The sequence below is a fragment of the Falco punctatus genome (genome assembly GCF_963210335.1).
Source record: "Falco punctatus genome assembly, chromosome: 7".
Lineage (NCBI taxonomy): Eukaryota > Metazoa > Chordata > Aves > Falconiformes > Falconidae > Falco > Falco punctatus.
The window spans coordinates 6,387,340-6,405,381 of record NC_137587.1 but is presented as its reverse complement, the minus strand read 5'-3'; the positions used below and the strand labels follow the sequence as shown (position 1 = coordinate 6,405,381).

Sequence of the window (18,042 nt, the reverse complement as noted above, 5' to 3'; positions counted from 1 at the left end):
TCAAAAAGGCTCTGAGAACCAGAATCTCTAATAAAAATTAATTCTGAACTACTGACTCAGAACTGTAATGGCTAGGCCTTTATCACCACACATCTATATACAGGCAATTTTCAAACAGCACTGAACATACTGAACAGTACAGACGTAAGAATTTAGATATATGTCCTTACATAAATGAAGGCTTAAGGATACTGAGCTAAAAAGAATGTTTCTATCATGAACTCATCCTGTCAAATTATCAAGACTTCAAGTTGTCAGTTTATCACCAAGAATCATACAGTAGAATATAAATACAAGGATGGCAACATTGGAAGTGATAAACACATGCTCCAAAGCAAAAAGGCACTAAGAACAGAAGTTCCCAACACAACTGTGCGTAAGGCAGTTGTGAGGAATAAAGTATTCCCTCCTACCCAACTCACTTAAACCAATTAGAAATGAATTCTGAATTAAATCTCATTAGAAGAATTCCAAAACAGACAGGTACTAAAGGATCTCAGAAATCTACAATTACAGACCACAGCTTCTACATGCACTCTAATCTCATGCTTTGCTATGCTCACCATTAGAGCTCTTTTTTTAATCAACATCCATACTAAACATCCCCTCTTCTGCATTTACCTCACCTCACCCATTCTGCCAGCCTCATCAGTGTAACAGTAGATCATTAGGCTTTGAAAAAGGGCAAAAGATCCACACTTAGTATCAGAAAGCACAGGTAAAGAAGCAGAGCAGAATGTAGCTACCACTACGTTTTTTCAGTGGTGTGGAATTGCCTGGATATGATGAGTGATTAAGCCTGGAAAGAAAGGGAATCCTCTGAAAAGCCTCTGAAGAAACTGAACCTCCTCCAATGAAAATTAGGGATGAAAAAGCAGTTAAGTTAGAAAAAACACCAAACAAACCCTACAACAACAACAAACCAATCCAAACACACCAACAAAAACATATTAAACATACACACAAAAAAAACCCCAACAAACTGCCACAGAAATGGCAGCTCCTCTCACCATATGTAATCTATCCAGAGAACTCCTTGCTGTAGGACAAGTATGATAAAGATCTGAAATTTGTAACAGACCACACAAGTTCCAGAAAAGAAATCTACAGGGAGATTATCAAGTACAGAAATCAATTCCAGACCCAAGAAGCTGCCAAACCAGAAGTAATTAGGCTAATATTGTGCAGAATTATTGATAGATGCCTTCCTATTCCAGAATCATTCGCTAAACCACCACTTTTTGACCATTCCTCATCCATGCCTAGATCTTCCCTAACTACATAATTCTTCTGTAAATTGAGCCCCAGCAGTAAGTGGCCTTCTTTATTTTTCCCCTTTTCTGTTTTTTTCCCGTCCTTTCTCCGGTCTTCTCTGTTTGGCCTATGTTCTTCCTAAAGATAAATTCAGCAGTGAGCAGAATATTCCAGATGAAGTCTTTACTAGTCCTGCACACGAAAACCATCTCACTACAGCATTTGTGTCTTCACTAAAAGAATGCCATTAAACACTTCATCTTTCATAATTTTATTGGATGGTAATGTTCTATCCCAACTAAGAGAATTATTCTTCTGGTATTCCACTTAGCATTAACAAAGCACAGAAGGCTTCCTTTTTACACCTTGCATCTCTCATTTTTTGCTTCTCTCAGGTCAAAAGTTGGTATCATTCAATTTCAAATCTTGAAATTCTACTATATAGGAGGTCACAAAGAGCTAGTTTGTTCTTTCATTAATGAAAAGACAGTGGCTGCCAGCCTTCCCATTTATTAAAGAGGAAGGTTTGTTTCTCTCATTCATAGGCACTGAACAGTTATAGCGCAGCCAGTAGTAGCAGTTATTTTCATAAGAAACATCTTGTTTAAAACTTAGTGAATTTGCTAATTTCCTGGTACATGAAAGAGAAAAAGAATAAATATACTGACAAGTAGGCCACAACAAGAAAAACCCAGAGTTTTGCAGGTATCAAGAATTATTTATTAGATAAATTTATTTCATCCTACCAGGCTATTAGAAGAAAGCAGAGCTAACATTCTAACAAAGGAGGTCTGTCATATTTTTCTTTGAAGGCTGACAAGGCAAGTCTTTCTCCACTGACAGATTCTATTATATCAAATGTATAACTGATACTGATAGATTATAGCCTCTTGAATCCCTGCCTGACTTCATCTAAAGTCAGGAACTCACACAAGTACATTTATTAAATCTGCTGCTGCCAACAAGTGGTCTGTGCCCACAATATTGTTACTAGTGACAAACACACCACTAAAGCTCTTGACAGAGCACTTGGTACCAATTCATGCAATTCTAGGGCAACATGAATCATGTATGGGAAAATAAGGATGCACAACATTTGCTCTGAGAAGTCAGTACTGCTACTGGTACCACATTAATAGTTACATAAAGCATACTCAGTCTTATGCATCAAGAACTACCTACACAATTCTCCTTTTCTTGTTCCTGCAGCAATACACTGTTTGCCTTCCATCAACACATCTCTTTCGTATGTAAGTGATATAGACTGCAGTTAGTCTGTTTCCAGCAGACACAGGAAGCAAAAAAAGAAGAGACTATCATGGCTGTCCTGCCTCCCTCGTTACATTTGTCACAAAGCCTTCAGAGAAGGGTGCAGCCCAAAGAGACTCTTCTCCTTATGCTGCACAGACAATAAGGATTGAAAAGGACAGAGAGGAAGGAAGAGGAAACAATATTATTCATCATCACAATGTGGGAAATCTTGTATCTTTCAAAAGGTATCTTCAACAGCATTCAAATCAATGTTCAAAGTTAAAAAGCAGCTTTGTCCAAGACTGAATTTTGAAAGAGAAAAATTCACTACATACTTGTAAAACACTCTTACCTTAAACAAGTCCCTGAAATACAAAAACTCATTTTGCTGATTTCGTTATGGAAGGGTAACATTATAACAACCTACAGCAGCCTAGATATTACTATGTGTATCTGAACATGATCTTATGTGGTACTGACTACCAACACACATTAAATTAGAAGCCCACATCCTGCTTAGAATGCTAAATATAAATCATCCTTTCATGTTAGTCATACTCACCGTTTCTTGTCTTTGGGACTCTGTGAGCTTTTCAGACAACTCTTCTAGAGTTTTTCTTAATTCAGCATCAGTCCTTCATAGAAAACATATAGGTAAGACAATATTCTACAATGCAAAAAAAGTATCAATTGTGATAATTATAAGCAGTAACAATCTGCTGGATTTTTAATGCTCCTTCAGTCTGTTCTACAGCCTTAAATTCCTAGTATAATTAGAGACAGGCCTCAAGTGGAAAATTAATGATAAAAAGCATTTCCATTCCTCAAGAGAAAATAACAGAGTATCTACTTTGAAAAACTAGGTATCAGGTCAACAAGTTCAAATTGCGAACACATCCACACAGTCTTTCTGCACAGTACCAGTTCCTACTAGGAATTAGCAGACTAATTCCTGTTATTGTTGTTAGACAAAGAACCATATGTTGAGACAGTACATACTTTAAAAAAAAAAGCATTATGACCTGCATGAGAGCTTGCCCTCAAGAGACTCCAGCACCAAGAACAAGTAAGGAGCAAAGTTGTAATAAAAGAAATTCCCAAGCCTTTGTCCATACATAAAAAAGGAGGGACAGACACATACACCATACAAATCAGAACTTATGAGTGTTATTTATATTTATAACTACTGCACAAGATGGCATGGAACAAGCAGATTGTAATACTGCTTTCATCGACTTGCGTAATCCCCCACTCCCCCTAAAATATTTCTTTTAAATACCAAAGAACAAAGGAGCTTAAGAATTATTTAAAAGTATAACAATTATTTTCCACACTATTCTTCAGGTGGAGTTATATTCTGTTTATACCGATTTCTTCTTGAAAGCTCCCGACTGATGTCATCTCCTAGGCGAACCTGTTCACTACTGAGATCTCGAAGAGACTGGTGGAAAGAATGCAGCTGTAAATTAAAGTACACAAATTAAGCCAAGACTTAAAAACCCTTTATGATATTCAAAAAATAAGTACATACATATAAACACATTTTAAAATAAATAAAAAATAACCTACAAAATATCAAAATTCCATGAACTGCAGATGAGCCCGGATAAGTGGATGAGGCTTGCGTGCTTCAATTTCAACCACCACTTCACAGCACTTGCTCATTGAAGTTTAATTATCAGTACATTATTTGCTAAACCAAGTTTCCCAGCTATGATTTTTTTTAGTGTGTTTCAGAGCTTGGTCATTGTGGTTACCTGACACAGCACCATCTTCTTAACTAATGCAAAACAAGTTGAAAGATCTGATCAGGTGAAACATTTCCTGCTAATAAATGCTAGTATAAGTAAAAAAAAATATGTTCTGCCCAGCTATATATATTACTATAAAAAGATGACATATGAAATTGGAAGTGACCAAGCAGAACACTAATGTACTTCAGGCACTACCAAAGCACTAAGCAAAGGTATTTTATGTTGCCCAAGACTCTACATACTCTACTAGAATGCTTTTTTCAGAGATCAAAAGAAAAAACCACCAAAGGACAAAAACCCCTGCACATTATAAACCCTGCACATTATTTTCCTCTGTAAAACCTCCCATTTTCCCCCATTCAGCAGGCCCCCGCTTTATAGTCAAAGTTTTTAAGAGAAAAAATAAAAATATTAATAGGTCATCCATCCTTCAGGTGGATAAAAAGCAACAGTTAATCCATCTTAATCAAACCTACAGCTGTTAACAACTCAGTGGCCAGGACCATCATTATGAAAAAAAACTGGTTTATAATATCCCCTTGTTCTATGTCCAAGACTAAAACCTGGATCTTGCACAGCCCAGCTGACTGCCCTCAACATTCAGACACAGGCACTACCATCTCCCTGCTGTGTGACTAACCAGAAATTTCAACCTGACCCAGAAGACTTCAAAAAAATATAGATATTTTCAGAATCAGCCTAAGAAGGAGAAAGACTCAAATGTGTTAAAAGCCCATTCAGCTGGAAAATTACATTAGCTAAAAGCAATCAACATGGGAATAAAGACACTGTGGTTACAGAGAGAAGAAAATGCCAAAGCTTCAGTTAAGCAGTAGTGCTTTATCTCTGCACCAATTTCTACCTATGGACATGATCAATGACTGCTTTAGTTCATCATTCCTCAAAGCACTATATTCTTCTTACAAAATAGTGATGGAGTAAAGCCACATTCATTCCCTTAAAAGCAAGAATAAGGAATAACCTAGCAGTTACCATCAAAACAGGAAAAAAGCTACTTGCTTACATAGTTACTTAAACTATGAATTTTGTATGCATTGCAGGGTCTCACAAAATTTCTGAGATATTTATATAATATGTAGAAGTAGTCTAAGATAGTTCCAAGCTTTTTGGAAGCTTAGGAGGTAAGATTTCCATATAACATGATTTCCTTCCAAGGATTATGTCCCACACTAACCCTGAGGGAGGAACTGGGGGAGAAGCAGACTGAAAAGACCATGGAACAGGGTTAAATAGAAGTCTAGGAATTTCTGTAGCACTCAAGACTTCCCAAAAAGTCAACTGAGACAACGTATGGTGGTTAAGTTTAAAATTAATTATTTGGAAGTTGAGACTGATTTAATAAAGTCAATATGAACACCTTACAGTCAGCTGCTTTAATATTAGTCATAGTACATTTCTCCTGGACATATTAGTCCACACAGAGGGATTCACTCAAGCAGGTTTAGCCACTATATCTAAAAGAGCAAAAACAGATACTGAAATCTCCTCCTCTATCTGTAGGACGTAGAAAGCTTTTAATCTTATCCATTAAAGTAATTTATTTTTTCTGAAGAGTCTGTAAGTAGACAGAAGTTGAGGGGTATGAAAATTACTACTGCCATACACATCATCTCCTTGCATCATCTGCCTGAAGTACAGGGTCAAATTATCCCACTCGCAGGTCAGACCCAGAATTAAGATGGAAGGAAAAGAAAAAAAAGATGGAAAACTAGCTGGCTCAAAAGCAGTCCCGGCCACAATGAAGAAAACAGCAGGCACACCAAGATCATCTGCCATTAAATAAAGAACCACCCCCTTTATAGCCACACTGGATTTCAGCATATAGGTGAACATTAGCTAAATCATCTCTGAATATGTGTTTTCTCATATACGGCCTAAAAAGTACAGATTGTTTTCATATATTTCTTTTGATATTGCTACCATCTGCATCTTTTTCTCTAGTGATAGATTTGCATGAAACTTCATGACGCTGACAGAAACAAGACGTGACTGCCTAATGAAGAATGGCACATAACATTGAAAGCACGCTTCATAGCTGAAACATTCTTAGCTTCATCAGAATAACCTCATCTGACATAAAAGCAAAGGGTCTGGTGACCACATATTGGCTGTTTGGGGAAGCAGTTTCCATTAGTGCTCTGTACCTGGTCTGAATGATCTGCCTCATTGACAAACCGAACACTTGCAGATCTAGACCTTCGGTGTTTATTGCCTTGTGAGTCTCCGTAATCCCTCAGAGGAGAAGTAGGCAGGAAGTGGCGGTTCCCTTTATGAGATAAATATATAAAAAAAAAAAGTAGGAAGACAAAACTAAATATAGGAAATTTTCATTTTGCTGAACAAAAAACATGTTTCACCTTACCAATGTCCTTATAGGCCACATGACAGGCAAAACAGCTACTAAAGTTACATAAAATGCACAGCCATACTTCTTTTTTAGCCCTTCTCAAGATTCTTCTTCAACTTAAATATTTCTGGAATACATTTATGTGATGAGTATGAAATAAGTTTCCTTTGTTCCTCCAAGGACTAAGCAAGTTTTTTCCCTCCAATTTTATTCGTCCAAGCAACAGCTTTTCCTCCACCTGGATCCATTATAGCTTCAAACTACAGTATTTAACAGCTTTTACATTAGAAAAATGAAAATTTTGGAGTCTTGTACTAAAATACATTAAATGTTACTTTCGGGAGGATTACTCCTCTCAAATATACCTTTTCCTGAAATACAATGAATCTGCAGACACGTAAACAGTAGTTTTCAGTAGATTATGCATTGGTTCAGTTTTTCCTTTTCCACTGAGCCTTACATAAGTTCATCCACACATGCACTTAAAATTTAACTTTCTGTTTTGCTGTGAAGTAAGCTTCAGAAGCTGCTATGTCTTTTGGATTTAGCATTAACTCATATGTACCTACAACTCATGCAGTGGACAAGGAATTTTCTCTACTAAATGAAACATTGGTTCTTTCAGATCTCTTGGGATACTAGTAGAAAAGACTACATAACAAAGTTATAATACTTCACCAAATAAACAACTGCGTAACCTAACGCAGGTCTCCCAAATATCTAAACTTCTAAACCAAATTTCTTTGAAGTAATCAATGAAGACTTTTCACACCATTATCTTTACATGCTTTTCTTAATTTCCTCTTCCCATACAAGAGCCATAAGACATAATTTAAGTTCACCCAAGCACCTTAAGTATTTTACCTGACACTCCTTCTCCATCCAGGTCACTAGGGTATAAGCTTGAGAGAGAAGCACTTCTCATTCCAGAGTTTCGGGTTAATCGTTGCCTCCTTAATTGACCTATAGATTGTTCCAATGTCTCTTTTAACTGCAGAGAAATTACAATTTACTGAAACATGTTCACAGACCGATTTAAAAAAAAGAACGTAAAATAACATTTTTCCAAAAAGTCATTAAGAGATTCAAAACTATTTTTAAGCAAAGTATAGGTATGAATTAATAACAACTTTTCTTGGCCACTTGCTTTTGCCACACCTTTATTTGACAATACACAAAACATCAGTTTCTAAAGGTTCGCCTTTCCTCTCACTAACAGAGGCTTGTACACAGTGGTTAAACTGCTGCTTAATTCTTGCAGAATTATACACAGTGTGTAGTATCTCCCTCTGGACAGTAATTTTTTCCCAAAGCATAATACACTATTTTAAATCTTTCAATGCTTGCTTAGGATCTTTATAAAGTATTATGTTTTCATTATATGGTATTATTAAAACAACTTTGTTATTGCCAAGAAACTCTCAAACCAAAAAATTTACAGATTTTCTAATGCTTTCTCAAAAAGACAGAGGCTATGGCAGGGGAAAAGATACAACAATGCATGCATGTAACAAAAGATCGCTTTTGTATTCAAAAGGCTAAAACTTAAAAAAAACCACAAAAACGCCAGACAATCAAAGAAAGAACAGCAACAACTCAATTTTCAAATCTCACTTGACTTTGTCAAAGACTTATCTTGCATCTTTAATAGAGCAATAAAAACCTGAATTAAGCTACAGGTGCTCAGTTTGCATGCCTTAGCTTAACAACACTCATTTTCATCCTTACTACATGAAACCAGACAGCTGGGTTTTTTTTTTATTTTTATTTTTTAAAACAAAGAACCATGACAGTTTCCAAAATTAACGACCTTACTCTTAAGTCTATTTCTTTAGAACAGAACCGTGGCCAAAACGTTTTTTCAAAATCTTGAGTTATAATTTACATCAACATCATTTTTCTAAGGTATTTGTGTTCTCTTAAAAAAAAAAAAAAACTTTATTAAAAGAGAGAAGAGACTAGTGACAGAAGAACAGAGAAATTAAAAAACACCAATTTTGAATAAAATATCCTCAGTATTCACCAGTCTTAATTCCATTCCTTGATGTCTCATGTATAAGCTCTTTAAATCTCATCAGAACAGTGCCTAACTTTTTTGCCTTTTCCCATTTCTTTTTTTAATTATTTATTTGAAGAGACAATCAGTGCCATGAGAAAAAATAAAAAATACCCACCCCCAAACAAAAGACTTCTCTCAAAGGCTAATTGCTTTTAAACCTTTCCAAAACCTCACATAAGCAAAAAACTCCACCCCAAAACATCCTGTCCTCCCTCTCTCTCCCTCCTCCCCACCCCAATGAGCAGAATGGAACCTTCTTCTCTACCATTCTTGTCCTCCAGGACCATAACGAAATCACATGGCAACTGCAAGGCCAGCAGGAGAGTAACATTGCTCTGGAACAGAGCACATATGGAGAGTACAATGTTCCCACCACCAGAGAATCAACAATAGCAACAATGAAATAAAGTTCTGAGCAGCAAACCTTCCTGACACTGTAAATTATGTAGCAAGCTTTGCATTCACTCACACACACACACAGGCAGACACCAGGCACCTCAAAGTGGGGTAGTGAGACTAGTTTATAAATTAGACAGAAAATAACCCCTCAGCAGCCCAACAGTCTCCAATTCATAAATGCAAATATGCTATACAATGGTCTGAGGAGTGTCTTTAAGGAAAAGATCAGAAAGAATTCAAGGGTCAGACATTACAATATGCAACATAACTGACAGAACCTAAACACATAGCCCACTTGGAGCGAAATATTCTTAGATAAGCAATCTTGCCTAATATGGTAGAAAAGCTTGACTATCCTTACGGAAAAAAAAAAACAATACATCACCATCCAAATAAGAAATTTATTCAAGTTTTTATTAAATATTTATTCCAGAAGAAAAACAGATTCACTACTTCCTGATCCCAGCCACTTTTTCCCACATGCCAAATACACACATTATTCTATGCAAGTGGAAACTTCTGCTTCAGAAAGGGAACAGGAACTCAGAGGAACAGTTTATTATTTAAAGCTCAAGCAGGAGATTGTTAGAGTCTCTAGACTTCTCCTACACTTGAGCCATAATCAAAAGCCACCTAGCACAACTAAGAATGGACAGTAAGTCAAAATTAAATTTGAGTGTTTTCTCACTCACCTTGATGTTTCACAATAGAAAACCTTTTCAGAATAATGAAGTTTAACTACATTTAGTATCAGCACTTGTTAAAAACAGACAACCTTAAATGGTTCCAGTGCCCACCAGAAATTCCACAAATTCAATACCTAAGTAGAGCTTAAAGACACAAACAGCATTCAAGCAGAACGAAAAAAATTATGGGGCATATAATATCCCCAATTGCTATACACAGAGCTTGTGCACTGATCTAGAAAGCAAGCCGTCTAAAGAAAATACACTTTTTCTACATATTTACTACTTCTCTCTTTTACTCTACCCTCACATGCAAAAATATTCCTATTCCTACATTTCATGTATATCTTTTTCAAGGCAGCACCTGCTGCAGTTTGTTTGTAACCAAGTTTTAAACCTTTCTTGCCCTATCAGCACTAATTTCTTTTATTTTCTTTGTCTAGAAACCTGATAAAGTTGTAGAAGACTGATATTTATAAGAATTTCACCCCTTCTGCAATTTAGAGAAAGCCAGTCAACAGATTTCAGAAGCTGTTGTAGAATGACAGGAAAAAATCCTACACTAGTAGAATTACAATCTCATTGCCTGTCATAATTTAGCTTTTATCTTATCACTTATGCAAAAGAAACATGTTCCCTAATACTCTATTTCACCAACACACCTTATACTTGGCATAGTATCACAATATAACAATCTATTTGGGGCTTATAAACCAGAAAAGTATTGAACGTACAAGACCTCCCATTTTCATTATATAACATATTACTACAGTTTGATTTAGATTGCTCAAATAAATATGGAAAGTTTCCATTTACTTAACTCTTGATACATTCTCCCCACTACTACCAAGCTTTCAGCTAAGAATGCTATTAGCACAAAAGATTTAAAAAGTTAAGATAAAGTGGAATTTGCTTACAGTTGCTATTGCTTCAGTTTGTTCCTTGTTGTATTCTCTGTATTGTCCTAGCAAATGGTCAACATGTCTTAGATTTCTGTTGGTATCCTTAAAGAAAAAGTTTGAAGAAGAAAAGTCAAAACAGAAACCTCCCCTAATCAAACATCACTGCTGTCTTTATTATTCCTGGTTTAGTAGAGTAAATTGATAATACCATCGCTTTCTAAAGGGTCTAAGCATTCAAAATCCTACTCAATTAACCAGAACCTGAACAGGTACAGCATGGCTAAAAGTAAGGAGGGGGAAAAAAAACCCAAAAGAAACCGAAAGAAACCCACACCACCACCAAACACTGCAATCATTTACAGTATAATAGGAAGGCTTCAGCTTCAAATAAAAAGTTTTATAAGTTTCAGCCACTTTGTAGAAAAAAACTTTTTAATCCAAAGACCTTAACATTACCTGCCTGTAAAACAGAATTAAATTAATTAAGAAATAACTAATTTCTGAAGATCAATAAACAGATTAGTTAAGGTCTCTGCATGAGCAGCTTCTGACCAGATAGAAGATCTGCTGAAAAGCAGTCCATAAAAAGAAATTATCTTAAGCTCAGAATTTCAGAAGAGCAGCTGGAAAGGGATTAGATAGAAACAGGACAATAGTGAAGAGTTCCTTTAAAAAAAAAAAAACAAAAAAAAAACCAGATTACATACTTATTAACTCATCTCTCCTAGTTTATGATTATTTTCCAGCTAAGAAGTTCTGAAGTTTAAGTTCAGTGTTTTGTATAGATTTTTCTCTTCTCACATATTAAAAAGAATACTGCCAGCCAAACAATACTTCAACACCAATGGTAATGCAACAGCCCACCCACTCTAGGTATTCAGAACCATCAGCTAGAGAAGAATGAAAATTGACTTGTCAAACAATAAATGGTGTCAACACAGCTAAATGTCTCCTCCCACTTGCAAAACAAATGCAGAGATTTCCTCTGCTGCTCCCACTAAAGAAGCAGGAATTAGATGGACACTTTTTCCTGTGCAGGTATTGGTCTCTTACAAGTTTACAAATACTGCTTCTCACTGTGCTGTTCCACATTTAGGAAATATTTGAATTGTAAGCTCTATCATGAGGGAATTGACTGCCTACATATTGACTATCAGGAATTGGGAAATTTTACACAGTACATGACAACAAAGATGGGGCTGCAACTTTACTGCTACAAAACGTAATGCCTCTTGCGAGAATCTGACAAAAATTATTTGGCATTACTCAGTTTGCTAAGTTTATAAACAGTATTACCAAACAGGTCATCATTTCTGACAACATTCTATTACTGTCTGAAATAACAGCTGTATAAAAGTGTAACAAGCGGCACACTTTCAGCTCAAAGCCAATGTGATAAATTTCCCAAAACCTTTTCAGTTTGCACAGAAAGCAGCGTTTCCCATCAGTACAGTATTTTCCACAACTTCAGAAATGAAAATTTGACCCTATGTTACAAAACTGCAGACTCTATAAATACTTTAAAACCATATTTTGTAAACCACCTGTAAAGTGCTTGCTAAAGTATGGATCTTCTCTGTAACTTCTTCAGCACCATAGTTCCGAGCTTTGTTGTGGGATGCTCTCAAAGGCGGCCGCCTTCCTATTCGACCCCTAAAAAAGCTGTCTGAATCACTGGATGAATCTGCCATTAGTATCTTGAAACCTAGGCAGGAAGACCAGAAAAAGTAACAAATATTAAACCCTGATTGTAACTGCACAGTCCCTAACCGGCACAAAGCAATTTCATAGACTCAGGCTACATTTACATTAGCCTTTCTGGTTCAGGTCAGCAGGATGTACCTTTGAAGCTGATCTTCCAACTGCTCCTCAGTTGTTATATTTGTTCATACCACGAAGCAATGCCAAGACACAAGAAGCAGAGCCCATTAGGAGAGAACTAAATCAAAAGATGCAGGCGGTCTCACTGCTTCTAAGAGTTCAGCACCCGGGACAAGGTCAGAGCAAATTCTCTCTCCAAAACATCCAGTAGATGAAGCATCAGGGCTTCAGTTGTTCTGGTCTGCAGAACCATTGCCCCTAAGCTATACTCAGATGGGCCTGCGCCAGCTAAGACAACTCCAAGTATTAATCTGAGGCAAGTCTAAGAACCAGTAGCTTAATGACTCAAGGAGAATTGGAGATCTTATGGAAGGCAGCAAATGCAGTGTCTTAAAAAGAAGGGAAAGGAAAGAAAACTGTGGCCAAAAAGTTAAACACTAATCAACTTAATTTAAATATGTGGAAAAAATAAAACAAGACTATTTTAAGCTTCAAACAAAAGATCTGTTTCCAAAAAAAATAAAACGTAACATATGATTGATTTGATACAAACAGAATCTAGTAATGAGTAACTGTATTTATTAAACAGGGAAGAAATAGTAGAGGTCACTTTTATATATATATAAATCTTGGACACACATGACATTCACAAAAATAAGCTAAAGAAACATGAACTAAATTAAGCTTTCCTAAAATAGAAGCAAAACTAGGTATCAGAACTCATAGACCAATTAACAGAAATCGTCAAATTGGAGAGCAGTATCAAGGGAGACCCTAGAATGAATCCATTATACATTTTCATTAAATGCCCTGATAATGCAATGTAATGTGTCTAAGTTTTCAGCTGACACTTTGTCCAACTGTACAAATACAGCAAGGAAAACAGAAGTTGGTAGGACAAAGAAGAGAGGAAAAGGCTGTTCAAGAACTTTAGTATTTCAAATTGAGTATGCATCAACAATATCATGTTTTAGAAAGAAAAAGCATGGATTTACAGGATGTAAAAATAAGGGTAATTTTGTAAATTGTGAAATATTTCTTTTATTCAATGTTACTTCAACATAACCCAGACTACCTGTTTGTTACGTTGATGCTGGGGCAATTCACTTGACTAGAATTCAAAAATTACTCCAGGCAGAAGAAACACAGCTTGTGAGGAAAGAATGGGAATTACTGAGTCTTAAGAAGAGCAGGGTAGAGGTGGTAAAATAGGATAACAATCACCAGACAGGGGAAAAGTAATTATTAAAAGCTACAGACAGCTATGACTGGTATGGTAAAGTTATATAGTAACTGATTAAAATTATAACCTTCAAAAGGTAGGTTAAATAGAAATTTTTTCTTTAGACTATTACACAGAACAACAGTTTGCCCAAAGGTCATGGAATCACCATCATAAGATCTGTTTTAACAGTATCTGTTGGGAGACAGTCTAAGCCTACTTTGAGGAAGGGGAAATAGATTGGCAAACTCTTGAGCATACTTTGGTCTCCTAGTCAACATAAGAAAAGGCACAGTAAAGGTGTCATTTTTCTAGCCATTACAGCTGAAGTTTCCGAAAGAAACCACCGATGAGATTCAATTCTTATATTGTATTTTATAGAGAGGCAACTTGATGCTTTTCCAAAGCCTAGTATTTCATTTTTAAAAGGTTGTAAATTTGCGTCCCCCAGACTTAGATAGAAATCTTTCAAACATGAAAGAAGAGTAAATCAACATACTCTGTGCTCAGGTACACCACTATTTCTTACATTTTCTGAAATGATGAATTTATCTCCTCTTCCCTCCCCTTATGTCACTAAAGCACATTTTTATTGCCAGTATCAGAATTCACTATTCCAGTGCCTCTCATTCTAGTCAGCTGAAATGAAGTTTAAATGAGGCTGAGAAAGCACAAACACTAAGCACTGGGAAACAGGAAATATGCGGTATTTTCAAAGACAGATTAAAAGAAATAAAACATCAATAGAAATAACAACATGGAATAACATTCATTTTTACCATAAATCAGTTTAAAAAAACAAAAAACCACACACACAAACAACTTACTCTGTCCTGCACACTACTACATCAAGCTGTACTTGTCCTTCCATCTTTACTAGAACCTCATGCAGACACCAGCAAGATCCATATTCCAGCACATAGACCACAGGTGTCACCAATAAGCATGAAATGAGACTTCTATCAAACAAGTTTGACATCACCTGTTGTAGAGCAATTCTGATTTCCTTCTATAACTGCAGTGTCAGTTCTCTGGGGTAAAACATCTATTTCTGATCTTACCAAGAACGACAAGCAGCACAATCACTCAAAACCTAATAAGCAACCGATTCAGTGATCGATTTCTTCCAAGCTTAACAAAAAGTTTTCAGTTTCAAAGCATTTTGTGAAAATATCTTTAAGACATCAAGTGAAGGGGAGACCCCATTAAATGCCATACTAAGAATTAAACATAAGATCAGCCTTATTAGGAATCAAAAACTCAACCCTGAGACATTAATCCACCGGAATCTACTCTTCATCTATTCATGGACCTATACACCAGCACATTTTTCCTGACTTATCATCCTTACAGTTCTAACACATTTAATTTTAATGATCATAGCAAATAGCTGATGGTCTGTATCTGTCATATTATCTCAACTACAAAGTCAAGGTAAATGTCGTTTTGGTAATTTAGATTCTTCAGAACTCCAGTAACAGTTTCACAGGAAGAAAATTATCTTTTCCTTCCAAACTGGGAAGAAAAGCATGTGTTGGATTTCCTCTGTATGTAAAATACTGCAAAGTAGTATCCCATGAGCACTAGAAAACTAACCTTACGTTATGCAATTCACATAGCTTGCCTGCAAGTCAAACAAGCTGTATGTTTGCGCAAAAGATTGTGAAAGTGAAAGATTAGGCTTAACTATGAATTCCACCACGTCACATTTCTTTCTGGAAGATGAGAGCCTAAAAATAACATCACTTAGAGCATTACCAGTTTCACAGTAGTGAAAGAGGGCTTTTTAAGGATACTCGAGTAGACAGAGAAATTAAGAACAACGACACACATAACATTCAAATGACAGAAACTGTTTTAACTCTTTCCCAGATGAAATGGTATAAGCCAGCAAAATTCCAAAGGTTAGTTATTTCACCTCAGCTGACGGAAGCTAAAATCTCAAAAATTTCTCAAACTCTTTTGAGAGTGGTCCTCTGAACACAGCCCTACACATACCCCTAGTTGGGCAAGCATGGCAACTTGTAATGTCAGAAAGAGACAGGCACTGACAGAAATTAACGAAAAACAGTAGCTAGCATATCTGCTGAAAACATTTTGAGAAGTAAATCAGTCACAAGAGCCCCCACTACTGAAAAGCTATGGCACTGGAGAAAACAAAAGGGAAACTAAGATCTACAGCAGAAAAGATTAATGGGTTTGTTTCCAACTGTCTAAAAATAGGCTCATTAAGATACTTACTGGCCAAATCACTGAAAGGCTAGTAAACAAGGCAAACGTAACAGAAAATGCTAGACACAGGAGAGCATTTTTTCTGAAGAAAACTTTCTATTTATGGTTAAGTAACATTCCTTTCTGCTCTCATGAGCAACCTAAGAGGAACCATAAGTACTTTTAAGTTGAAGAAGTTTTGTTTCATGTAAAGCAACATCCTCATTTTTAAAGGAATTACAGAAGTTTCATCTTAGACTAAAATAATAATAAAGTAGGAATTTGTACAAATATTCTGTATGCCTGTCTGCCCATTAATTTAAGACAAAAAAAGCACCTATTATCACTTTTTCCAAAAATCTAGACCGATTGCAGTACATGACCATACAACCTACCTGACAGTGAGAATAATTTGTCTTTTACTGGTTCTTTAGTTTAGCCAACCTTTCTTGCACTGAGGAAGAACATCAGTACTCGGTATTTTCCCTCCCTGTGGAATACAGGGCATTTCAGTTTCACCAAGGGCCCTCTCATTCAGAGATCTGCAGGGCAAAGCAAACATGAAGGACAGCTGACAGTCTCAACAAGTTCTCCAGCTCAACTAAACAGTACTCAGTAACCACAATCTGATTACTCCTCCGGTGGTTTTATTTGTTTAGCTCTGCACAGGCTGATCTATCACTAGGTAACTACCTTAGTGCTAAAGGCGTGTTTGAAACCTTATAGTTAAGACTGAGCACGACAAAAAAACTTTGATAGCCATTCCAGAAAGGGACAACAGGACACCTGAAAGGCCCTTTCCCTCCGTGCTTGTAACTGAGACAGGAGAGGTTTGCCAAAAGCCAGGAAGGGAACCAACAGGGTGACATTTCAGCACCACGCTTCCAGGCACCGGTGCTACATTTTATCGCCAGCCCATGACAGCTCCCGGCGCCTTCAGCACCACGGCACAGCAAAGGGTCCGTCGTGGCGCCCGCAGCAGGGAAGCAAACCCCCTCCCGCCTGCACGTACCGCACTCGGCTAACACGGAGCGCACCCCGGGGCCTCCGGGCCTCCTGGGTCCCCTGCCCCGAGCAGGGCCGCGAAAGCCCCGGAGGGGGCAGCAGGGCAGCCCCAAAGAAGCGCCAGGTACACCGACTGCCGGACCTCCGCCAGGAGCTCCGCAGCTCCCCGCCTCTCACCTCAGCGCCCGCCCTTCCCGCAGCCCCGCACGCCGCTCCGGCCGCAGCCCCCGACCCTGCCCTTCCCGCGCCCCAGGCCCTCACCGCACAGCAGCTACCGGAGGCCCCCCCACCTCCCGGAGGCGAGGCCGAGCCCTTCCCCGGGCACACCTAACAGCCCCACACAGCTCCTCGCCCCGCCGCTATGGCAACTTGAACTAGCCGCCCTCCAGGGCCGCCAGGGCCGCCTTCCGGGCACCGGCCCCCCCGCCAGGAGCCCTGGGACCGGTAGTTCACCAGCAGCGGGCCCGCCGAGGGAGGGCGGGCGCGGCGGACTTCAACTCCCGAGAGGCTTTGCGGCGGCGGGCGCGCAGGCGCGGAGCGTGCAGGCCGGCCCCGCCCCGCGGGGAGGCCGTTGGAGCCTCACGGGGCGCGGGCGAACAGGGCGGGATGTGAGCGGTTTTAAAAAGTAAATCTTTACAAAAGCCATATTGGTGTTTACAGACGCTGCGGATAAATAGATGTGAAGAGCAGAAACAAAATATGTTGCCCTGGCAAAGCACTTTTGAGGAGACTGGGCACCTGGCTGCTCCGCTGGTTAGAGGAGTGTGCGAGCTGCTTGAAGCAGTTGTTTCGTACAAGGGAGGCACCTCCGTTCCTGTGTCTTGACTTTGCTTCTTTCTTTAAGCCAGGCATCCCCTGTAGTTATCATCCTTGTCTGCAGTAAAAGTGACCAAGTACTACAGGCCACCACCCCAGCCGTGAAGAGAGAAAAGGGGTATGAGCGCTGCGAGCGATCACAGGAAGCATCACCTAGGCCTCTGACACTTGGGCAGAACTTGCAAAAGTCCTAAAATCGCTGGAATATTTGTCTGCAAACCCCCTGTAGGTGAGCGCTGGAGTCCAAGGTAAACGCAGTGGGTTGGTTTTTTTAATGCCAATATGCCTGTATTG

General features: G+C 38.2%; 1 protein-coding gene across 15 annotated transcripts in view; it reads right to left on the bottom strand.

Annotated features, from left to right (window-relative positions):
- CEP128 (centrosomal protein 128) overlaps positions 1-17,336 on the bottom strand; it is a 169,727-nt gene extending 152,391 nt beyond the window's left edge. For 9 of the 15 annotated variants that reach the window (XR_013929425.1, XR_013929426.1, XR_013929427.1 and 6 more), the window contains exons 1-7: positions 17,194-17,335; positions 12,218-12,378; positions 10,689-10,775; positions 7,492-7,618; positions 6,425-6,546; positions 3,873-3,964; positions 3,068-3,140 (exon numbers count right to left, since the gene is read on the bottom strand). Coding sequence is in view for 11 of the 15 variants with exons in the window: in XM_080395216.1 (XP_080251342.1) it covers positions 3,068-3,140; positions 3,873-3,964; positions 6,425-6,546; positions 7,492-7,618; positions 10,689-10,775; positions 12,218-12,364 (648 nt within the window). In the remaining 4 variants the exon portion in view is untranslated. Of the gene's footprint in view, positions 1-3,067; positions 3,141-3,872; positions 3,965-6,424; positions 6,547-7,491; positions 7,619-10,688; positions 10,776-12,217; positions 12,379-16,322; positions 16,470-17,193 lie in introns of all 15 variants that reach the window. The other 6 variants (XM_080395210.1, XM_080395211.1, XM_080395212.1 and 3 more) reach the window with 3 other exon arrangements.
- Positions 17,337-18,042: the final 706 nt, after the last annotated feature.